The sequence below is a fragment of the Neomonachus schauinslandi genome, chromosome X, assembly GCF_002201575.2.
Source record: "Neomonachus schauinslandi chromosome X, ASM220157v2, whole genome shotgun sequence".
Taxonomy (NCBI): Eukaryota; Metazoa; Chordata; class Mammalia; order Carnivora; family Phocidae; genus Neomonachus; species Neomonachus schauinslandi.
In genome coordinates, this window is record NC_058419.1 from 78,823,250 (window position 1) to 78,849,374 (window position 26,125).

Consider the following 26,125-nt stretch of genomic DNA (forward strand, 5'->3'; position numbering starts at 1 on the left):
CAGAGAAAGACATGTATCATATGATCTCACTGATATGAGGAATTCTTAATCGCAGGAAACAAACTGAGGGTTGCTGGAGTGGGGGTGGGGTGGGAGGGATGAGGTGACTGGGTGATAGATACTGGGGAGGGTATGTGCTCTGGTAAGCGCTGTGAATTGTGCAAGACTGTTGAATCTCAGATCTGTACCTCTGAAACAAATAATGCAATATATGTTAAGAAAAAAAAAGAAGAAGAAGGTAACGGGAGGGGAAGAATGAAGCAGGGGAAATCGGAGGGGTAGATGAACCATGAGAGATGATGGACTCTGAAAAACAAACAGGGTTCTAGAGGGGAGGGGGGTGGGAGGATGGGTTAGCCTGGTGGTGGGTATTGAGGAGGGCACATTCTGCATGGAGCACTGGGTGTTATGCACAAACAATGAATCATGGAACACTTCATCTAAAACTAATGATGTAATGTATGGGGATTAACATAAGAATAAAAAAAAAACATATTGCCAACCCCCCCCCCCCAAAAAAATGCAGGACCCATTTATATGCTGTCTACAAGAGACTCATTTCGAACCCCAGACACCTTCAGACTGAAAGTGAGGGGATGGAGAACTATTTACCATGCTAATGGAACACAAAAGAGAGCTGAGGTAGCAATTCTTAATTCAGACTAATTAGATTTTTTTTAAGATTTTATTTATTTATTTGACGGAGGGAGACACAGCGAGAGAGAGAGAACACAAGCAGGGAGAGTGGGAGAGGGAGAAGCAGGCTTCCAGCCGAGGAGGGAGCCCAATGTGGGACTCAATCACAGGAACCTGGGATCATGACCTGAGCCGAAGGCAGACACTTAACGACTGAGCCACCCAGACACCCCTGGACTAATCTGATTTTAAACCAAAGGCCATAGTAAGAGATGCAGAGGGACACTATATCATACTTAAAGGGTCTATTCCCCAAAAGATCTAACAATTGTAAATATCTATGCTCCCAACATGGGAGCAGCCAATTATATAAACCAGCTAATAACTAAAATAAAGACACTTATCGATAATAATAAATTAATAGTAGGAGAACTCAACACTCCAATAACAGCAATGGTGGATAAACTAAGCAGAAGATCAAGAAAGAAACAAGATGGACGCCTGGATGGCTCATTTGGTTAAGTGAATGCCTTTGTTTCAGGTCATGATCCCAGAGTCCTGGGATCGAGTCCTGCATCGGGCTCCCTGCTTGGCAGGGAGTCTGCTTCTTCCTCTCACCCTACCCCCTCTTGTGCTCTCTCTCTGTCTCTGTCTCAAATAAATAAAATAAAATCTTTTTAAAAAAGAAAGAAACAAGAGCTTTGAATACATTGGACCACATAGACTTCATAGATATATTCAGAACATTCCACCCTAAAACAACAGAATACTCATTCTTCTCGAGTGCACATGGAATTTTCTCCAGAATAGACCACATACTGGATCACAAAATAGGTCTCAAATGATACCAAAAGATTGCGATTATCCCCTGCATATTTTCAGACCACAATGCTGTGAAACTGGAACTCAAACACAAGAAGAAATTTGGAAGGAACTCAAACACTTGGAAGTTAAAGTGCATCCTGATAGACTGATTGGATCAATCAGGTAATTAAAGAAAAAATTAAACAATTCATTGAAACTAATGAGAATGAAAACACATTGGGCCAAAACCTATGGGATACTATGAAGGCAGGCCTATGAGGGAAATACATAGCCATCCAAGCCTCTTTCAAAAAATTTAAAAAGTCCCAAATGCACAAGCTAACCTTAAACCTAAAGGACCTGGAGAAAGAAGAGCAAATAACTCCTAAACCAAGCAAAAGAAGAGAAATAATAAAGAATAGAGCAGAAATCAATGAAATAGAAACCAGAAAAACAGTAGAACAGATCAACGAAACCAGAAGATCGTTCTTTGAGAGAATTAATAAGATCAATAAACTTCTGGCCAGACTTATCCAACAGAAAAGGGAAAGGACCCAAATTAATAAAATCATGAATGAAAGGGGAGATATCACAACTAATACCAAGGAAATAGAAACAATCATTAGAAATTATTATCAGCAACCATATGCCAACAGATTTAGCAATCTGGAAGAAAAGGATGCATTCCTGGAAACTTATAAACTACAAAGACTGAAACAGGAAGAAACAGACAATCTGATCAGACCAATAACCAGCAAGGAAATAGAAGTGTTAATCAAAAACCTCCCCCCAAATAAGAATTCAGGGCCAGATGGCTTCCCAGGGAAATTCTACCAAACATTTAAAGAAGAAATTATACCTACTCTATTGAAGCTGTTTCAAAAAATAGAAATAGAATGAAAATTTGCAAACTCGTTCTATGAGGGCATCATTAGCCTGATCCAACAACAGGACAAAGACCCCATCAAAAAGGAGAATTACAGACCAATATTCCAGATGAATATGGATGCCACAATACTCAACAAGAGCCTAGCCAATATGATCCAACAGTACATTAAAAGGATTATCCACCACAAACAGGTAGGATTTTTTCATGGGATGCAAGGGTGTTCAATTTTTGCAAGTCCATAAATGTGATAGAGCACATTAATAAAAGAAAATACAAGAACCATATGATCCTCTCAATTGATCCAAAAAAAGCATTTGACAAAATACAGCATCCTTTCCTGATTAAAAGTCCTTAAAATATAGGGATGGAGGGAACATACCTCAGTATTATAAAAGCCATCTATGAAAAGCCCACAGCAAATATCATTCTCAATGGGGAAAAACTGGGAGCTTTTTCCTTAAGGTCAGGAACACAACAGGTATGCCCACTCTCACCACTATTGTTCAACATAGTATTGGAAGCTCTAACCTCAGCAATCAGACAACTGAAAGAAATAAAATGCATTCACATAGGCAAAAAAGAAGTCTAACTCTCTCTCTTCACAGATGATATGCAAATTCCACCTTAGGTGGAAAACCCAAAAGACTCCACCCCCAAGTTGCTAGAACTCATACAGCAATTCAACAACATGGCTGGATACAAAATCAGTCCACAATGTGTTGCATTTCTATACAATAAAATGTAACTTAAGAAAGAAATTAAGGCATCAATTCCATTTACAATAGCACCAAAAACCATAAGATACAAAGGATCTATACTCTAGAAACTACAGAACATTTATGAAAGAAATGGAGGAAAACACAAAGAGATGGAAAAACATTCCATGCTCATGAATTAGAAGAATACACATTGCTAAAATGTCTATGCTGCCCAGAGCAATCTACACTTTCAGTGCAATCCTTATCAAAATACCACTGACATTTTTCACAGATCTGGAATAAACACTCCTAAAATTTGTATGGAACCAGAAAAGACCCTAAATAGCCAAAAGAAAGTTGAAAAATAAAACCAAAGCTGGAGGAAACACAATGCCCGACTTCAAGCTATATTACAAAGCTATTGTCATCAAGACACTATGGTATTGGAACAAAAACAGACCCATGGATCTGCAGAACAGAATAGAGAGCCCAGATATGGACCCTAAACTCTATGGTCCACTAATTTTGGATAAAGCAGGAAAGAATATCCAATGGAAAAAGGAAAGTCTCTTCAATAAATGGTGCTTGGAAAACTGAAGAGCCACATGCAGAAGAATGAACCTGGACCATTCTCTTACACCATACAAAAAGATAAACTCAAAATGAATGAAAGACCTCAATGTCAGACAGGAATCCATCAAAATCCTAGAGGGGAACATATGCAGTAACCTCCTTGACATCGACCACAGCAACTTCTTCCAAGAAGTCTTGAAGGCAAGGGAAACAAAAGCAAAAATGAACTTTGGGCTTCATCAAGATAAAAAGCTTCTGCCCAGCAAAGGAAACAGTCAACAAAACTATTAGGAAACCCACGGAATGGGAGAACATATTTTCAAATGACATTACAGATGAAGGATTGGTATCCAAGATGTATAAAGAACTTCTCAAACTCAACACCCCAAAAATAAATAATCCAGTCAAGAAATGGGCAGAAGACATGAGCAGACATTTCTCCAAAGAAGACATACAAATGGCTAACAGACATATGAAAAAATGCTCAACATCATTAGCCATCAGGGAAATACAAATCAAAACCACAAAGAGATACCACCTTACACCAGTTAGAATGGCAAAAATTAATAAGCCAGGAAACCACAAATGGTGGCACAGGTGTTGAGTAAGGGGAAGCCTCTTACACTGTTGGTGGGAATGCAAACTGGTACAGCCACTCTGGAAAACAGTATGGAGGTTCCTCAAGACATTAAAAATAGAGCTACCTTATGACCCAGCAATTTCATTACTATGTATTTATCCTAAAGATATAGATGTAGTGAAAAGAAGGGGCACCTGCACCCCAATGTTCATAGCAGCAGTGTCCATAATAGCCAAACTGTGGAAAGAGCCAAGATGTCCTCAAAAGATGAATGGATAAAGAAGATGTGGTTCATATATGCAACAGAATATTACTTAGCCATCAGAAAGGATGAATACCCACCATTTTCATCCACATGGATGGAACTGGAGAGGGTTATGCTAAGTGAAATAAGTCAAGCAGAGAACGACAATTAGCATATGGTTTCACTCCTATGTGGAACATAAGGATTAGTGCAGAAGACCACAGAAGAAGGGAGGGAGAACTGAATGGGAAGAAATCAGAGAGGGAGACAAACCATGAGAGACTCTGGACTCCAGGAAACAAACTGAGGGTTACAGAAGGGAGGGGGTTGGGGGATAGGGTAAATGGGTGATGGTATTGAGAAGGTCACATGTCATGAGCATTGGGTGTTATATGCAACTAATGGATCATTGAATACTACATCAAAAACTAATGATGTAGTATATTTTGGCTAACTGAACATAAAAAAAGAGAACTTACAAAACTCAACAGCTAAAAATCAAATACTTCAGTCAAGAAATGGGCAGGAGACATGGACAGACTTTTCTCCAAGGAACACAGATAAATGGCTAACAGACACATGAAAATTTGCTTAACATCACTCATCATCAGAGAAATACAAATCAAACCACAATGAGATACTATTTCACACTGCTCAGAATTGCTAAAATTATCAACTCAAGAAACAACAAATGTCAGCAAGGATGTGAAGAAAGGAACGCTCTTACACTCTTGGTGGGAATGCAAACTGGTGAAGCCAGTCTGAAAAACAGTATAGATGTTTCTCAAAATGTTAAAAATAGATCTACCCTATGACCCACAATTGCACTACTAGGTATTTATCTAAAGGACACAAAATAGTGATTCAAGAGGGCACATGCACCCCAGCATTCATAGCAGCAATGTCTATATTTGCCAAACTATGGGAAGAGCCCAGATGTTTATCAACAAATGAATGGAAAAATAAGAGATCACACACACACACACAGAGGAATATTACTTAGCCATCAAAAATAATGAAATCTTGCCATTTGTGGCAATGTGGATAGAACTAGAGTGTAATATGCTAAGTAAACTAAATCAATCAGAGAAAGATAAATACCATATGATTTCACGCATGTTTGGAATTTAGGAAACAAAACAGATGAACATAGTGGAAGGGAAGGAAAAATAAGATAAATACAGAGAGAGAAGCAAATCATAAGAGACTCTTGACTATAGGGAAGAAACTGAATGTTCCTGGAGGTGAGGTGGGTGGTGGGATGGGATAACTGGGAGAAGTAGAGCACTTGTTGTTATGAGCACTGAGTGTTATATACAATTAATGAATCATTAAACTCTACCCTGAAACTAATAATACAGTATATGTTAACTAACTTGAGTTAAAAAAAAAATTTTTAAAGAAATACTATATTGATATTATGGAAAATTGATATCAGGAATTTTTATGTGATAGTAATCTTTTGCTTATTTTTAAAATAAAATAAAATAAAATAAAATAAAATAAATATATTTTGAAGTATTTATGACTAAGATGATATGATGTCTGGAATTTGTTCCAAAATATTACTGTGGAGAATGCAGGAGTCAGTAGGGATGTGAAAATACAAAATTGGCCATATACTGATATAATTGTTAAAGTTGGGTGAAGGGTACATGAGAGTATAGTAAACTATTCTACTTTTACATTTTGAAATTTTTAGTTTAAATAATATATATTTATAAATGTATGTACACATATATACACACATACACATACATGCACATACACACACACACACACGTGTGTGTGTGTGTGTGTGAGTGGAATCAGCCTGCACTCTACATCAAGGAGAAGCAAAGAAAACATCAATACAAAGAATGTCAGAGGAATGTTGTGACAATGCAGCCTGGAAACTGATCACCTGTTCAGAGCTTCAGGGCACAGCATCTAGGATTCTGGTTTCTTCTATACAAATCCTAACACAGCAAATGTAATGCAGTGCATGTTTACAAGAAAGAAAGGTCCCTTTCTTATCCATGGTGTCCAAGACTCAATTCTGAGCTGGAGATTATTGGGGAGAAGGAGTTTCCAAAGCAGAGGGTACAAATTAATGACTGAGTATCTACATCTGGTTCATAGGCAGGTTTCTTTGAGTCCATGGTGCTATAATAATTTTTAATTATATGCCAACATTCAAAATCTAGGACATTTCACATAAAAATCTTGATTTTCTGGTTTTCTTTAAAATTTGGGAAATTTGGTAATGCTTAGTTGGATTTGAATGACAGTTCTCCTTACATGGGGCAGTGCCCTCCAGTTTGGCACAATCTCCATCAGGTCTGCTTTACTTATTATTTTTTTTTAATATGCACATTTTTTTCTAGTGAGCAAAGGTATGCTATAGGTTAGTGGATTGTGCTTAGCTCCAAAACCCTGCTCTAATTTCACTTAATTTAAATTGCCTTTGTGCTTTTCAATACTCAGTAAAACCTGTGGGACTCTGGTAACAAGGGAGGGAGTGATGTCTTAGCTGCTTAATCTTAGCATAAGTGTTATTACTTCCCTATTAGAAAGACCCACGAGTGTTTAATGTGGATAATGCCTATTCAGGAGACACCAGACTTAGTGTTTTCCTAGGTTGGTTTTATAAAAGCTACAACTAAGTAGGAACAAGACATAAGGGTAAAATCTATTAATGAAGCCTCTGTCCATGAGTATAAATGGATCAGTCTTTGTTTTAAGATTTTCTTCTCTTCCTATCTCTCACAGACTCGTGTGTGTGTGTGTGTGTGTTGGGAATGAGGTGGAGGTGCACAGACCTGTATGGATTCTGTGGTGGGCTTTCAGGTGGGAGCTCTTGGTGTACACTTTGCTGCATCCTGCAAAATCACATTGGTGAATCCGTCTTCTCTTCAACTCAAGAGACTCTTCTCCCTGCATTTGGGTCATTGCTGATGGTCTGAGCAAAGAAAGAGAGATAGTACCAAAGAATGATTTTACTATGGAAGCTAAATAAATGGACTTACATACAATGGAATCCCTTCATACATGCATTTAATTTATGCAAATTTAAGAGTAGGCCTTCAAGAGAAGAAATAATTGAAATAGGTCAACCAATTCCCTCAACTAGGACATTCTTCTGAGTAAGTGGAGGTCCCAGGAGGTGATAATGTTTCCTTGGGTGGTTTCTGTTCCCAGTGTGAGCATTTCACTCTAACAAGACTCATTTTTGTATTTACATAAATGTATTTTTTTCATACTACATAGTTGTTAAAATGCAAGACAACTACTTTATTAGTTACAACACTGGAAGACAAGAGTGCTGTAAACTTACAGAAAGAAACAGTATGCAACTGTACTTTATGGGAAATTTATAGATTTTTCAAAGGCAAAATTGGTGGTCTAGACAATTAGGGCATAAATCTGCCATAACATGCATGTCCATGCACATGTGTGATTACAAACTCACACCTGCTCCGGGAAGGCAATTTACCTATATTTTGTTATCCTTAAATGCCTACTATTGTGTCTGAGAATTTGTTCCACTTCTACGACAGACACACACATATATACACAGACAGACCTGAAATAAAGACAAAAGTACTCACTCTTGCTGTAGTCCCTGAATACCCCGTAAAGCCAAAGATCCACTCTCAGTTGCACTCTCCTCACTGTCACTTGGGATATCCAGTGAAGATATGGAGGTGGGGTAAACTTTCACTAAAATCAAAGAAAAAGAGCAGTGCGGGCTACAAATATGTGTGCCTGTGTAACATTTTCAGGATTCCCAGTATGGCTCACAATGAGAAGTAGCAGCAAGATAAAGAAAAAGCAAAGAAGAAAGAAGTGCATTTGTATGGAAGGAAGAGAAAAACATTTAAAATTTTCTTTTCTTTATATTTTTATATTTATTTTATTATGTTACTCACCATACAATACATCATTAGTTTTTGATGTAGTGCCCCATGATTCATTGTTTTCATATAATACCCAGTGCACCATGCAGTACATGCCCTTCTCAAAACCAACCACCAGACTAACGCATTCCCCACCCCGCTCTCCTCTAAAACCCTCAGTTTGTTTCTCAGAGTACATAGTCTCTCATGGTTCATCTCCCCGCCTGATATCCCACCCGTCATTTTTCCCTTCCAACTATCTTCTTTTTTTTTTAAACATATAATGTATTATTTGTTTCAGAAGTACAGGTCTGTGATTCATCAGTCTTACACAATTCACAGCACACACCATAGCACATACCTTCCCCAATGTCTATCACCCAGCCACCCCATCCCTCCCATACCCCACCGCTCCAGCAACACTCAGTTTGTTTCCTGAGATTAAGAGTCTCTTATGGTTGGTCTCCCTCTCTGGTTTCGTTGTGTTTCATTTTTCCCTCCCAGTATTTTTTTCAGACTTATTTTATTTTTTTAATTTTTTTTGCCATTTTTTATTTTATTTTATTTTTTTAAATTTTAGTTTATTATGTTATGTTAGTCACCAAACAATACATCATTAGTTTTTGATATGGTGATCCACGATCCATTGTTTTTGTATCACACCCAGTGCTCCATGCAGTACGTGCCCTCCTTAATATCCATCATTGGGCTAACCCAACCCCCCACCTCCCTCCCCTCTAAAACCCTGTTTGTTTCTCAGAGTCCATAGTCTCTCATGGTTCATCTCTCCCTCTGATTTTGCCCCCGTCATTTTACCCTTCCTTCTCCTAATGTCCTCCATGCTATTCCTTATGTTCCACATATAAGTGAAACCATGTGATAACTGTCTTTCTCTGCTTGACTTATTTCACGTAGTTCCATCCATGTTGATGTAAAAGTTGAGTATTCATCCTTTCTGATGGCTGAGTAATATTCCATTGTATATATGGACCACATCTTCCTTATCCATTCATCTGTTGAAGGGCATCTCGGCTCTTTCTACAGTTTGGCCATTGTGGACATTGCTGCTATGAACATTGGGGTGCATATGGCCCTTCTTTTCGCTACATCTGTGTCTTTGGACACCCAGGAGTGCAATTGCTGAGGTCATAGGGTAGCTCTATTTTTAAATTTTGACGAACCTCCACACTGCATCTAGGATTCTGATTTCTTCTGTACGAATCCTAACACATTTAGTGGATTTTCCAAAGTGGCTGTACCAACTTGCATTCCCACCAACAGTGTAAAAGGGTTTTCCTTTCTCCACAACTTTCCAACATTTGTTGATTCCTGCCTTGTCAAATTTGCCATTCTAACTGGTGTAAGGTGGTATCTCAATGTGTTTTTCATTTGAATTTCCCTGATAGCTAATGATGTTGAATGTTTTTTCATGTGTCTGTTAGCCATTTGTATGTCTTCTTTGGAGAAGTGTCTTCATGTTTTCTGCCCATTTTTTGACTTGATTATTTGTTTCTTGGGTGTTGAGTTTGAGAAGTTCTTTATAGATCTTCGAAATCAGCACTTTGTCTGCAGTGTCATTTGCAAATATCTTCTCCCATTCTGTGGGTTGTCTCTTTGTTTTGTTGACTGTTTCCTTTGCTGTGCACAAGCTTTTCATCTTGATGAAGTCCCAAAAGTTCATTTTTGCTTTTGCTTCACGAGCCTTTGGAGATGTATCTTGAAAGAAGTTGCTGTGGCCGATGTCAAAGAGGTTACTGCCTATGATTTCCTCTAGGATTTTGATGGATTCCTGTCTCACATTGAGGTCTTTCACCCACTTTGAGTTTATCTTTGTGTATGGTGTTAGAGAATGGTCGAGTTTCATTCTTTTGTATATAGCTGTCCAATTTCCCCAGCACCATTTATTGAAGACACTGTCTTTTTTCCATTGTATATTTTTTTCCTGCTTTGTTGAAGATTATTTCACCATAAAGTGGAGGGTCCATATCTGAGTTCTCTATTCTGTTCCATTGGTCTATATGTCTGTTTTTGTGCCAGTACCATGCTGTGCTGGTGATCACGGCTTTGTAATATAGTTTGAAATAAGGCAACGTGATGTCCCCAAGTTTGTTTTTCTTTCTCAACATTTCCTTGGCGATTCGGGGTCTTTTCTGATTCCATACAAATTTTAGGATTGTTTGTTCCAACACTTTGAAAAATGCCATTGGTATTTTGATCGGGATGGCGTTGCAGGTATAGATTCCTCTGGGTAGCATAGACATTTTAACAATGTTTATTCTTCCGATCCATGAGCATGGAATGTTTTTCCATCTTTTTGTGTCTTCTTCAATTTCTTTCATGAGTGTTCTGTAGTTCCTAGAGTATAGATCCTTTACCTCTTTGGTTAGGTTTATTCTGAGGTATCTTATGGTTTTTGGTGCTATTGTAAATGGAATCAATTCTCTAATTTCTCTTTCTATAGTTGCATTGTTAGTGTATAAGAAAGCAACTGATTTCTGTGCATTGATTTTGTATCCTGCCACATTACTGAATGGCTGTATGAGTTCTAGTAATTTGGGGATGGAGTCTTTTGGATTTTCCACATAAAGGATCATGTCATCTGTGAAAAGAGAGTGTTTGACTTCTCCTTTGCCAATTTGAATACCTTTTATTTCTTTGTTGTCTGATTGCTGTTCCTAGGACTTCTAGTACTATGTTGAACAATAGTGATGAATGTGGCATCCTTGACGTGTTCCTGATATTAAGGGAAAGGCTGTCATCTTTCCCCCATTGAGGATGATATTTGCTGTGGGTTTTTCATAGATGGATTTTATGAACTTGAGGATTATTCCTTCTCTCCCTATACTCTGAAAAGTTTTAATCAGGAACGTATGCTGTATTTTGTCAAATGCTTTTTCTTCATCAATTTAATGGATCATATGGTTCTTGTCTTTTGTTAATGTGCTGATTAACAAAACACATTCGCATTGATTTGCGAATGTTGAACCACCCTTGCATCCCGGGGGTAAGTCCCATTTGGTCATGATGGATGATCCTTTTAAAGTATTGTTGGATTCTCTTAGCTGGGATTTTGTTGAGGATTTTGGAATCCATATTCATCAGGGATATCGGTCTGAAAATCTCCTTTTTGATGGGGTCTTTGCCTGGTTTAGGGATCAAGGTAATGCTGGCCTCATAGAATGAGTCTGGAACCTTTCCTATTGTTTCTATTTTTTGAAACAGGTTCAGGAGAATAGGTATTATTTCTTCCTTGAATGTTTGGTAGAAATCCCCAGGGAATCCATCAGGCCCCGGACTCTGGTTTTTTGGGAAGTTTGTGATCACTGCTTCAATCTAGTTACTGGTTATTGGCCTATTCAGGTTGTCAATTTCTTCCTGTTTCAGCCTTGGCAGTTTATAGGTTTCTGGAAGGTATCCATTTCTTCCAGGTTGCTTAATTTATTGGCATATAATTGTTGATAATAATTGTTTCTATTTCCTTGGTGTTAGTCGTGATCTCTCCCCTTTCATTCATCATTTTATTAATTTGGGTCCTTTCTCTTTTCTTTTGGATAAGTCTGGCCAGTGGTTTTTCAATCTTATTATTTCAAGGAACTAGCTTCTAGTTTCATTGATCTGATCTACTGTGTTTCTGGTTTCTAATTCATTGATCTCTGCTCTAATCTTAATTTTGTCTCTTCTAATGTGTGGCATAGGCATCATTTGTTGCTTTATCTTTAGCTCTTTAAGGTGTAGAGTTAGTTGTTGAATTCGAGATTTTTCTATTTTTTTGAGTGACGTTTGGATGGCTATGTATTTCCCCTGTAGGACAGACTTTGCAGTGTCCCATCAGTTTTGGACCAATGTGTTTTCGTTCTCATTGGTTTCCATGAAATGTTTAAGTTCTTTGATTTCCTGGTTCACCAAAACATTCTTGAGCAGAGTGGTCTTTAGCTTCCAAGTGTTTGAATTTCTGCCAAATTTTTTCTTGGGATTGAGTTCCAGTTTTAAAGCATTATGCTCTGAGAATACGCAGGGAATAATCTCAATCTTTTGGTATCGGTTGAAACCTGATTTGTGACTCATTATGTCGTCTATTCTGGAGAAAGTTCTGTGTGTGCTGGAGAAGAATGAGTATTCTGCTCCTTAAAGGTGGAATGTTCTGTATATATCTATGAGGTCCATCTGGTCCAGTGTGTCATTCAAAGCTCTTGTTTCTTCGTTGATTTTGTGCTTAGATGATCTGTCTATTGCTGAGAGTGGAGTATTGAGGTCTCCTACAATTAACGTACTATTATCAAGATGACTATTTTGGTTAACACTTGGCGTATGTAGATGGCTGCTCTCATGTTGGGGGCATAGATATTTACAATTGTTAGATCTTCTTGTTGGATAGACCCTTTAAGAATGATATAGTGTCCTTCTCTGCCTAAAACTACAGTCTTTAGCTTAAAATCTAATTTGTCTGATAAAAGAATTTCTACCCCAGCTTTCTTTTGAGGTCCGCTGGCATGGAAGATGGACATCCATCCCTTCACTTTCAGTCTGGATGTATCTTTAGGTTCAAAATGAGTCTCTTGTAGACAGCATATGGATGGGTCCTGTCTTTTTATACAATCTGCAACTCTGTGCCATTTTATGGGACTATCCATTCACGTTGAGAGTGATTATTGAAAGATATGAATTTATTGTCATCATGTTGCCTGTGAAGACGTTCTTTCTATAGATTGTCTCTACAAATTTCTGTTCTATATCACTCTTGGGGTCTTTCTCCTTTTATAGGACTCGCCTTAATATTTCTTGCAGGGCTGGCTTAGTGGTCACATATTCTTTTAGTTTCTGCCAGTCTTGGAAGGTCTGCATCTCTCCATTCATTCTAAATGACAGTCTTGCCAGATAAAGTATTCTTGGTTGTATGTCCTTCTGGTTTAGTACCCTGAGTATGTCCTGCCAGGCCTTTCTGGCTTGCCAGGTCTCTGTGGATAGGCCTGACATTATTCTGATGTTCCTCCCTCTCTATGTAAGGAATCTCTTTCCCCTAACTGCCTTCAAGATGGTTTCCCTCATTCTAAGATTTCCAAGTTTTACTATTATATGCCAGGGCATTGGCCTGTTTCCCTTGATCTTGGGAGAGGTTCTCTCTGCCTCCAGGCCTCTAATGTCTGTTTCATTCCCCAGATTTGGGAAATTCTCAGCTATGATTTGCTCAAATATATCTTCTAGTCCCCCCTCTCTCTCCAGCCCCTCAAGGATCGCAATAATTTTGATACTGGATTGTTTCATGGTGTCACTTATTTCTCTGATTCTGTTTTCATGGATTTTGAATTGTTTCTCCCTGGCCTCCTCTTTTTCCTTTTCTATCAATTGGTCTTCTAGATCACTAATTTGTTGTTCTGCCTCACTTACCCCCGCTGTTAAGAGTATGTAGATTAGACTGGATCTCATTGATAGCATTTTTAAGTTCTGCCAATTCAGCTTTCATTTCTGCCCTTAGAGACTCTATGTTGCCATTAATCGATTTCTGCATTGTAGCTATCGTCTTCACAATTGCTAGCCTGAATTCCGTCTCTGACATATTCGTTATATCTGAATCCATTTGTAAGTCTGTGGCAGAAGTCACAGTCTCTGAGTTTCTCCTATTTTGGGGGTTCCTCCTCCTTGTCATTCTGTTGAGGGATGGTTGAGGGAATGTACAGTGTCCAAATTATTGACCCTGACCAAAGCAAGATGCACCTGTTTTATAGAGACCTTAGGGTTGTCAGCCTCTTTTTCTCCCAGCCTGTTTCCTGGGGGAGGGGACTGCTGCACTGTTAGTCAGGCAAAACTGTTTGGACAGTGTTGCCCTTCCCCCTGTGTGTGGGGGCAAATGGGCTCAGTGTAAACTAGTTTTTTTTTTTTAATTTTTGTTCTCTGGTGGCTTTCCCTGGCAGCTTTCTGTGTCTTTTCTGAGCGTCAGAACAGAAGAGATTGTTTCCAACCCTCTGCCTCAGAGCAGAGAGATTGAACTCTGTTCTTCAGTGAGTTCTCCAGGCCACACTATCTCCGTTTCTTTCTGTGCTGCTATAAACTGCAGCATCCTGGTTTGTGCATCCCTCAGCAGGGCTCCCAGTCCTTGCCTCCAGGTTGGGTATGGGGGCACATCTCTGCCCTTTGTGCTTCCAAAACTCCCAGCTGCCCCTAGGTCACACACTCAGCCCCGGCGCTCCAGACCTCAGTCTGGCGGCTGCCCTAAAGTCCTTTTCCTTTCCCTGCCTGTCTGGGAGTCCATGCTTTGTCCCCAGCGTGGGAAGCTTTTGCCCACAGGTGGTGCAGGATCCCCGTGGCTCCCTCCCCCTTCCGTTTATCTTCCATTATCCGACCGCAGAATCATGGCTCCCCTTTTCATACCTTGAAACCATCTGCCTGATATTCTGTTTGTAGAGATCCAGATATACCTTCTCCTATCTCAGACTGACTTTGTGGGTGTTCAGGGTGGTCTGGTAGATATCTAGCTCAATTCAGGGGACCAGTTGGAATAGCGTCTCCTACTCCTCTGACATCTTTTCCTCTCCCCTAAAATTTTCAGCATAGCTAAAATTCCTTTGAGGGAAAGGTAGTAAGGAGCATTCTGGTACCATTGGAATGAGCTTCTCTAGGATCACTGAGTTCAATAGGATAGGGCCTGAGTATAATTTAACTTTCTATCTCCAGCCACCACAACAAGGGTGTCCTGAAAAGTCAAGCTCAATGTGTGTATGTTGAGTTGAACTTTCTGAATAGTTCACTGGCTGTCCAAGATCGATGCCTAGGTTCACCTCAGAAACGAGAACATTTCTTTTGGCTTTTGTGCCCTTAAATGGAAATGTGTCAGTGAGATGAAACACATACCTAGTACCTAGTATGTGCTTGATACATGTTGGCATCCTTCCCTTCCACCTATTTTGGGAGAAGCCCTCAAATATTTATTATCAAGCCCTGATGTTTCTGATCCCTACCAAAACTCAATCAATGGTCACCAGTCTCCTAGATGTAGTTTAAGCTTCAAAATTTCTATATAGAAGAAACTAAAGGGTGGCAATAAGATTGGGGGGGAGTGGAACATTTGTCTAGTGCAGTTACCTCCATACACTGACTGTGTATCATTCACTAAAAAGTTTTAAGCATACATCTCATTATGTATGTGTGTCTCTGCATGTGTGTGTGCATGTATGTCACAAATGTACTAATATACTAACATTTTGTTTACATTATGAAAAATAAAGGTAACATGTAAAGAGTGAGAAAATAGAAATAGAAATGTTTATACTTTCTTCTTGTGCTCCAATTATTTTGTGTGCATTCCTCACTCCCCCACCTCCCAACCAAGGTGTAAGCATACCATTTTGGAGACTATTGAGCTAATGGCTTTAGTTTAAAATTACACTGAAATGTTTAAAACTTGTTTTGTCTATTTAGAGTGGCTCTGGTTGACTGATGGATATTATGGGGGCAATTCAAAGTCCTATCAAATCATTGCTTGGTGCCATCATTACCTTGATATCAGCAAATTCTCAGGGAATTTGATTTTCCTATTTCCTTTTTTGTTTGTCTCTCTCTTCCCATATGAGAACTGATACCAAAATTTTAATTAACCCCCTCAGGGGAATCTCAAAAACAAAACTGTTATAAACACTTATCATTACCACAATTCACTACTAGTAGATTATCACTTTTATTCAGAAAAACACTACAGACTCTCAGCAATTTGATGCTAGTATGTTGTTTTTCAGTCTCCTACATTTGGTGATGGGATGATTACAAGACATTAAATTTCAAAGAGAAAACTGTTAGAAAATGTTTTTTTATACTGAGCTAAGATCTGATTTTTAGTCATTTCCACCCACATATCTCCCTTTTGGTCTTTTTAATTCATGCTAAATATTTATCAGTCACTTGTTTGACATGCAATTGAAATCTCTTACCATCCTAATTCTCTCTTCTGATTATACTCCAACTTCCAAATGTCCTTCCTAAGGCACAACATACAAAACTGATTGTCATTCTACAGCTGTGGTGAAGCTAAATATTTTGAACCACTTCAGAGGCCATATAATTGTCTTTGATCATTTCCAATTACAAACTAAAGTAGACACACCTCCATGATAGGAACTGGGTGGATGGGAGATAGTGGTGAAAGAGGGGCTTAATTTATTCCTTTCTGAATACTGAACTTATTTTTAAGATTAAATAAAAAGGAAGATTACAGCATATTAACTCTCTCCTGTACATATTTTCAAGTTTGTTTATCAAATTATTTGTTGCAAGACAACTAATTTCTACCACTGTGTTAAGTGTTCTGGAGATGCACAAATGGAAATAAGATAGTTTTGTCCTCGAGGAATTTACAATTCAGTTGGGAAGAATGCCCATATACTTGTGATGCAGGCAAATAAAAAAGTAAAATGGAGGGTGATAGATGCCAAATGGAGGGGAGCACAGGGAAGATGGCAATATTTCAAAGAAGACTATTTTACCTGTAGGGAAGAGAAAAGATATGGTATTGGAAGAGGCAGGTGCTAAGACTGGCTACATATGTAGGGCTAAAAATGTTCCAACTTTTCCACAAAAGCATTCCTAATGGCAAAGACAAATAAACACATTTTCCTAGAAAGTCCCAGGCTGTGTGCCTTAATAAGCTTAAAACTATTTTTGACAATTGTGTTTTATCTTAAAAGGTTATTCAAATTGTACATTTTTCTCTAATAAAATCATATTTTTAAAATATAAAATGTTTTAAATTACTTATTATTAAATAACACACAGGTTCCAGGAAGATAGATAGCATTTCACTCAAAAATATGTATTCCCCAATTTGAGAAGCATACTAAACAAAAGAGCATCATTGTATGTTCTTAAGCACAAAGAGACATGATAAAAATAGCATTTATAAATAATTATTGTTGAAGCTGTGTGCAAGAATAATTAGAAGGGGTGAAAAGAGATAGGAGATAGGACAATTCCAAAAGAGAATAGATGGAGGAAGGTAAGGTCCAGGAAAGAGGCACACTGATGCTTACCTGATCCAGAATTTTTACCATCTCCTACAATGAGTGGGATTGTAATGGCTGCAGGGCCCCCATCTGCAGGCAAAGTAGTATACACCATGGGCAGTGACTGTACCACCACTGGGAATGTCTTCAGGCCACCCAACTTATTTGGCAGCCTGACTGAGGAAATGGTGTGAATCACATGTAAGATCTGCTGGCCACCAGTGCCCTGAGAGGAGGCCAGGATAGAGCTTGGATTCAGAACAGTAGGGATATCTGCTGATGTGCCTGTGTCAGATGTTGACGTGGACACTACACGTGTCTGGAGAGCAGGCTGTGGCTTGGGAGGATGTACTGGAGCTTGCAGCAGGCTGGCATGCTGTAGAGGAGACTTGGGCTTGTGAAAAGAGAGGTCGACTGGTTCCATCTGGGGCAGGTTGAAATCATTAGCCAGAAGTTCTTCTGGGGGATCAATCTTGATGTCACTAATTAGAGCTGGGTTCTCCATAGGATTGGCATCCAGGAATGGTGGAGATGTCATCTTCCCACTGTTTGCTGACTTAGGAGGATCTCTGATGTGAATAGAGCCAGTGACCTTAAATAAACAAATGAATGAAAGGTGGAAAATAGTCAGTACCCTGAAGAAGAGACATGTGAACCATTAAAGCAAGAAATCTGTATTTTCTTCTCATGGACAGAATATATAGGGAGTTGAGAGAAATGAGGCAGAAGTATGAGGAAGAAAGAAGAGAAACTTTACTGAACACTTACTAGGCACTGTATCAGGCAACTGACACAAATGATTACATTTAATCTTTATAATAACCCCACAGGATTACTTAAAGTCAACATTTTCTGAATATCAACTGTAAGTACTGTGCTAAGCTCAGATAGGGCAAATTAAGGGTCTACCCATGAAGTGCATACTAACATACTAACTACAATGATATAATAATGTGAATAGCATAAAAGTCATACCATAATAAGTGATGCAGCAGACATATAAGCAAGGCATTTTAGAAAAAGAAAAGGGAATAATTAATTCTGTCTAAACAAGATGAGATAAGGCTTCAAGGAGACAGAGCTATTATATATGGATCTTAGAGAATTGATAAGAATTCTTTAGGCAAAGAAGGGCTAAGAGATATTCCTGTATGTAGAGATATAACAACAGACATATGCTTAGGGAATAATGATGCAGTATTGTTAGTTGTATTATATGCAAAACCAAAATATCCAAGTTTTAAAATAAAAAGTATGAATTAAATGATCACTTTACAGGTAACATACATTTTTAAAACCTCAACCTACTTAAAAACTTCTTAAAAATTCCATTAATGTAAAGGTTAATGATATTGTGAACTGTGTATGCCATTGCCAAGTAAAACCCGGGACCTTGAAGATGGTCTTGGAAATAGTGGTGCTACTTTAGCCAGTTAACAAAACAAGACTTCATTCACTATCACAATTAGATTTGGGTTATAGGAGATTTGAATTATGATAGATGTTCAATAATACATCACTTACAAAAAATAAAACTATCTTTTATTTTGCATATTAGGAATATGATGGAAAGTTGAGTTTGAGGAAAGGCTGGGCTATAAAATATAACTATTTCAAGGAGGGGAGTGACATGTGCAGAGCTATATTGGTGGGAATTAACTAGCTCCTCAATGAAGGATAGATTGAAGGAGAAATAAGTGCATTCAGGGACCATAAAGAAAGCAAGAGGGAAAATATTGATGACACATTTATGAGACAAATGGAAAAAATTTGAATATTGACTGGATATTGGATGATATAAAAGAATTATTGTTAATGTTTATAGGTTTGATATAGGTTGTCGGAATACGGTGGGAGTAGGAGGACCCTAGGCTCTCCTTGTGCCACGGATACAACCAAATAACTATCAAATCATCCTAAATACTCCAGAAACTGACCAGAAGACTAGCAGAACAAAATCCACAACTAAAGGTAGAGAAGAGGCCGCATCAAAGAAGGTAGGAAGAGTGGAGATGTGGTTTGGAAGAGAAATGGATTATGGCTGCTGCAGTACAGAGGGAAGCACACTCATGGAGGAGGGTGAGAGACAGACACAGAGGCAGTGCACATATAGCAATTGTCTTGGAAAGTGGGAAAGGCTGAATTTTGTGACTTTTTTTATCATTTAATTTAATTTAATTTGATTATGTTATGAGAGTCACCATACAATACACCATGAGTTTGTGATGTAGTGATCCATGATTCATTATTTTGGTATAACACCCAGACCTCCGTGCAGTATGTGCCCTCCTTAATACCCATCACAGGGCTAACACACACCCCACCCTGCTCCCCTCTAAAACCCTCAGTTTGTTTCTCAGAGTCTATAGTCTCTCATGGTTCGTCACCCCATCCAATTTCTGCCCCTTCATTTTTCCCTTCCTTCTAATGTCCTCCATGCTATTCCTTATGTTCCACAAATAAGTGAAACCAGATGATAATTGACTTTCTCTGCTTGACTTATTTCACTTAGCATAATCTCCTCCAGTCCCATCCATGTTGATGTAAAAGCTGGGTATTCATCCTTTCTGATGGCTGAGTAATATTCCATTGTATATATGGACCACATCTTCTTTATCCATTCATCTGTTGAAGGGCATCTTGGCTCTTTCCACAGTTTGGCTATTGCGGACATTGCTGCTATGAACACTGGGATGCATGTGGCCCTTCTTTTCACTACATCTGTGTCTTTGGGGTAAATACCCAGGAGTGCAATTGCTGGGTCATAGGGTAGCCATATTTTTAAATTTTGAGGAACCTCCACACTGGTTTCCAAAGTGGCTGTACAAACTTGCATTCCCACCAACAGTGTAAAAGGGTTCTCCTTTCTCCACAACCTCTCCAACATTTGTTGATTTTTGCCTTGTCAATTTTTGCCATTCTAACTGGTATAAGGTGGTATCTCAGTGTGGTTTTGATTTGAATTTCCCTGATGGCTAAAGGTGATGAATATTTTTTCATGTGTCTGTTAGCCATTTGTATGTCTTCTTTGGAGAAGTGTCTGTTCATGTCTTCTGCCCACTTTTTGACTTAATTATTTGTTTTTTGGGTATTGAGTTTGAGAAGTTCTTTATAGATCTTGGATACCAGCACTTTATCTGTAGTGTCATTTGCAGATACCTTCTCCCATTCCGTGGGTTGCCTCTTTGTTTTGTTGACTGTTTCCTTTGCTGTGCAGAAGCTTTTGATCTTGATGAAGCCCCAAAAGTTCATTTTTGCTTTTGCTTCACTAGCTTTTGGAGATGTATCTTGAAAGAAGTTACTGTGGCCAATGTCGAAGAGGTTACTGACTATGTTCTCCTCTAGGATTTGGATGGATTCCTGTCTCACATTGAGGATGAAAGTCATCCATTTTGAGTTTATCTTTGTGTATGGCATTAGAGAATGGTCGAGTTTCATTCTTCTATATATAGCTGTCCAATTTCCCCAGCACCATTTATTGAAGAGACTGTCTTTTTTCCATTGCATGTTTTTTCCTGCTTTGTAGAAGATTATTTAACCATAGAGTTCAGGGTCCATATCTTGGCTCTCTATTCTGTTCCATTGGTCTATATGTCTGTTTTTGTGCAAGTACCATGTTGTCTTGGTGATCACAGCTTTGTAATATGGCTTGAAACCTGGAAAAGTGAAGCCCCTAGCTTTGTTTTTCTTTCTCAACATCTCTTTGGCGATTAGGGTTTTTTTGTGATTCCATACAAATTTTAGGATCGTTTGTTATGGGAATTTGAAAAATGCCATTGGTATTTTCATTGGGATGGCATTGAAGGTATAGATTGCTCTGGGTAGCATAGACATTTTAACAATGTTTATTCTTCTGATCCATGAGCATGGAATCTTTTTCCATCTTTTTGTGCCTTCTTCCATTTCTTTCATGAGTGTTCTGTAGTTCCTAGAGTATAGATTCTTTACCTCTTTGGTTAGGTTTATTCTGAGATATCTATGGTTTTTGGTTCTACTATAAATGGAATCGCTTCTCTAAATTCTCTTTCTAGAGTTGCATTGCTAGTGTATAAGAAATCAACTGATTTCTGTGCATTGATTTTGTATCCTGCCACATTACTGAATTGCTGAATGAGTTCTAGAAATTTGAAGGTGGTCTTTTGGATTTTCCACATAAAGTATCATGTCATCTGCAAAGTGACAGAGTTTGACTTCTTCTTTGTGAACGTGAATACCTTTTATTTCTTTTTGTTGTCTGATTGCTGTTGTAGGAATTCTAGTAATATGTTGAAGAATAGTGGCGAGAGGGGGTATCCTTGACATGTTCCTGATTTTTTTTTTTTAACGATTTCATCTATTTATTTGACAGAGAGAGACACAGCAAAAGAGGGAACACAAGCAGGGGAAGTGTGAGAGGTAGAAGAGGATTCCCACAGAGCAGGGAGCCCGATGTGGGGCTCAATCCCAGGACCCTGGGACCATGACCTGAGCCGGAGGCAGACGCTTAATGAATGAGCCACCGTGGCCCAACAACGTGTTCCTAATCTGAAGGGAAAGGCTCTCAGCTTTTCCCCATTGAGGATGATATTCGCTGTGGGTTTTGCATAGATGGATTTTATGAACTTGAAGAATGATCCCTGTATCCCTATACTCTGAGGAGTTTTAATCAGGAAAGGATGCTATATTTTGTCAAATGCTTATTCTGCATCCATTGAGAGGACCATATAGTTCTTCTCTCCTCTTATTAATGTGTTCTATCACATTGATTAATTTGCAAATGCTTAACCACCCTTGCATCCCGGGGATAAAACCTACTTAGTCGTGGTGGGTGATCCTTTGAATGTATTGTTGGATCCTGTTAGCTAGAATTTTGTTGAGAATTTTGGAATCCATATTCATAAGAGATATCGGTCTGAAATTCTTCTTGATGGGGTCTTTGCCTTGTTTGGGGATTAAGGTAATGCTGGCCTCATAGAATGAGTTTGGAAGTTTTCCTTCTGTTTCTATTTTTTGAAACAGCTTCAGTAGAATAGGTATTATTTCTTCTTTGAATGTTTGGTAGAATTCCCCAGGGAATCCATCAGGCCCTGGACTCTTGTTTTTTGGGAGGTTTTTAATCACTGCTTCAATCTCATTACTGGTTATTGGCCTATTCAGGTTGTCAATTTCTTCCTGTTTCAGTCTTGGCAGCTTATAGGTTTCCAGGAAGGCCTCCATTTCATCCAGATTGCTCAGTTTATTGGCATACAGTTGTTGATAATAATTTCTAATAATTGTTTCTATTTCCTTGGTGTTAGTCATGATCTCTCCTTTTTCATTTATAATTTTATGAATTTGGGTCCTTTCTTGTTTCTTTTGGAGAAGTCTGGCCAGTGGTTTATCAATCTTATTAATTCTTTCAAAGAACCAACTTCTAATTTCGTTGATCTGATCTACTGTGTTTCTGGCTTCTAATTCATTGATTTCTGCTCTAATTTTAATTATTTCTTTTCTAATGCATGGCTTAGGCGTCGTTTGTTGCTTTTTCTCTAGTTCTTTAAGGTGTAGAGTTAGTTGGTGAATTCGAGATTTTTCTATTTTTTTGAGTGAGGCTTGGATGGCTCTGTATTTCCCCCTTGGGACTGCCTTTGCAGTATCCCATATGTTTTGGACCGATGTGTTTTTGTTCTCATTGGATTCCATGAATTGTTTAAGTTCTTTGACTTCCTGGTTGACCCAAACATTCTTGAGCAGGGTGGTCTTTAGCTTCCAAGTGTTTGAATTTCTGCCAAATTTTTTCTTGGGATTGAGTTCCAGTTTTAAAGCATTATGGTCTGAGAATACGCAGGGAATAATCTCAGTCTTTTAGTATCAGTTGAGACCTGATTTCTGACCCAGCACGTGGTCTATTCTGGAGAATGTTCTGTGTGCGCTTGAGAAGAATGAGTATTCTGTTGTTTTAGGGTGGAATGTTCTCTATATATCTATGAGGACCATCTGGTCCAGTGTGTCATTCAAAGATCTTGTTTCTTTGTTGATTTTCTGCTTAGATGATCTATGTATTGTTGAGAGTGGAGATTTGAGGTCTCCTATAATTAATGTATTATTATCAATATGACTATCTTGGTTAACAGTTGGCTTATGTAGTTTGCTGCTCCCATGCTGGGGGCATAGATATATATTTTGTAAAGATTTTATTTATTTATTTATTTGACAGAGAGGCACAATGAGAGAGGAAACACAAGCAGGGGGAATATCAGAGGGAGAGGGAGAAGCAGCCTTCCCACCGAGCAGGGAGCCCAATGTGGGGCTCAATCCCAGGACCCTGGGACCACGACCTGACCTGAAGGCAGACGCTTAACGACTGAGGCACACAGGTGCCTGGGGGGTAGATATTTACAATTGTTAGATCTTCTTCTTGGATAGACACTTTAAAAATGATATTGTGACCTTCTGTATCTCTATACAGTCATTCGCTTAAAATATAACTTGTCTGATATAAGAATTGCTACCCCAGCTTTCTTTTGAGTTTTTTTGGCATGGAAGATGGACATTCATCCCTTCACTTTCACTCTGAATGCATCTTTAGGTTCAAAATGAGTCTCTTGTAGACAGCACATGGATGGGTCCAGTCTGCAAACCTATGCCGTTTTATGGGAGTATTTAGGCCATTCACATTGAGAGTGATTATTGAAAGATATGAATTTATTGTCATCATGTTGCCTGTGAAGACGTTCTTTCTATAGATTGTCTCTGTAAATTTCTCTTCTTTATCTCTCTTGTGGTCTTTCTTCTTTTATAGGAGCCCCCTTAATATTTCATTCAGGGCTGGCTTAGTAGTCACCTATTCTTTCAGTTTCTGCCAGTCTTGGAAGGTCTGCATCTCTCCATCCATTCTAAATGACAGCCTTGCCAGTTAAAGTATTCTTGGTTGCATGATCTTCTCATTTACTACTCTGAATATGTCTTGCCAGCCCTTTCTGACTTGCCAGGGCTCTGTGGATAGGTCTGACATAATTCTGATGTTCCTCCCTCCGTACGTAAAGAATCTCTTCCTCTTAAATGCCTTAAGATGTTTTCCTTGGAATCAACAAATGTTGGAGAGGTTGTGGAGGAAGGAGAACCCTCTTACACTGTTGGTGGGAATACAAGTTGGTACAGTGACTTTGGAAAACAGTGTAGATGTTCCTCAAAAAATTAAAAATAGTGTTACCTTATAACCCAGCAATTGCACTCCTGGGAGTTTACCACAAAGATATAGATGTAGTGAAATGAAGGGCCATATGCACCCCAATGTTCATAGCAGCAATGTCCGCAATAGCCAATCTGTGGAAAGAGCTGAGATGCCCTTCAACAGATGAATGGATAAAGAAGATGTGGTCCATATATACAATGGAATATTACTCAGCCATCAGAAGGGATGAATACCCAACTTTTACATCAACATGGATGGGACTGGAAGAGATTATGCTCAGTGAAATAGGTCAAGCCGAGAAAGTCAATTATCGTATCGTTTCACTTATTTATGGAACAAAAGGAATAGCATGGAGGACATTAGGAGAAGGAAGGGAAAAATGAAGGGGGGAAGTCAGAGGGAGAGATGAACCTTGAGAAACTATGGACTCCAAGAAACAAACTGAGGGTTTTAGAGGGGAGAGGAGTGGAGTGATGGGTATTAAGGAGGGCATGTATTGCTTGGAGCACTGGGTGTTACACAAAAACAATGAATCATGGATTACCACATAAAAAACTAATGATGTATTGTATGGTGACAAACATAACATAATAAAATAAAAGCAAAAAAAAAAGATATATTCCTTGGTTCTAAGGTTTGTGAGTTTTATTATTACATGTTGGGGCATTCGCCTGTTTTCCTTGATCTTGGGAGGTGTACTCCTTGCCTCTAGGACATGAATGTTTGTTTCATTCCCCAGATTAGGGAAGTTCTCAGCTACGATTTGCTCAAATATATTTTCTAGTCCTCTCTCTCTCTCCACCCACTCAGGGATCCCAACAATTCTGACACTGGAATGCTTCATAGTGTCACTTATTTTCTGATTCTATTTTCATAGATTTTGAGTTGTTTTTCCCTGGCTTCTTTTTTCTTCTTGTCTCTGAATTGGTCTTCTAGATCACTAATTCATTCTTCTGCCTCACTTACTCTAGCTGTTAGATTATCTAGCTTGTATCTCATTGATAGCATTTTTTTAACCTTTCTTTTATTTTTCCAAGTAATGATATTCTTTATTTTATTTTTTTTAAATGTTATTATGTTATGTTAGTCACCATACAATATATCATTAGTTTTTGATGTGGTGATCCATGATCCATTGTTTTCGTATAAACCCAGGGCTCCCTGCAGTACGTGCTCTCCTTAATCCGCATCACCGGGCTAACCCATCCCCCCTGCCCCCTCCCCTCTAAAATCCTGTTTGACTCAGAGTCCATAGTCTCTCATGGTTCATCTCTCCCTCCATTCCCCCCCCATTTTCCCCTTCCATCTGATAATGTCCTCCATGCTATTCCTTATATTCCACAAAAAAGTGAAACAATATGATAATTGACTATCTCTGCTTGACTTATTTCACTTAGCATAATCTCCTCCAGTCCCATCCACATTGATGCAAAAGTTGGGTATTCATCCTTTCTGATGGCTGAGTAATATTCCATTGTATATATGGACCACATCTTCTTTATCCATTCTTCTGTTGAAGGGCATCTCCGCTCTTTCCACAGTTTGGCTATTGCGGACATTGCTGCTATGAACATTGGGGTGCTTATGGCCCTTCTTTTCACTACATCTGTGTCTTTGGTGTAAATACCCACAAGTGCAATCCTGGGTCATAAGGTAACTCTATTTTTAAATTTTTGAGGAACT

General features: G+C 38.6%; 1 protein-coding gene across 1 annotated transcript in view; it reads right to left on the reverse strand.

The window, feature by feature from the left end:
- KLF8 (Kruppel like factor 8) overlaps nt 1–26,125 on the reverse strand; it is a 138,660-nt gene that overhangs the window by 61,101 nt on the left and 51,434 nt on the right. Inside the window, exons 3-5 of the mRNA XM_021701423.1 lie at nt 17,317–17,881; nt 8,015–8,126; nt 7,226–7,365 (exon numbers count right to left, since the gene is read on the reverse strand). Coding sequence (XP_021557098.1) covers nt 7,226–7,365; nt 8,015–8,126; nt 17,317–17,881 — 817 coding nt within the window. The remainder of the gene's footprint in view (nt 1–7,225; nt 7,366–8,014; nt 8,127–17,316; nt 17,882–26,125) is intronic.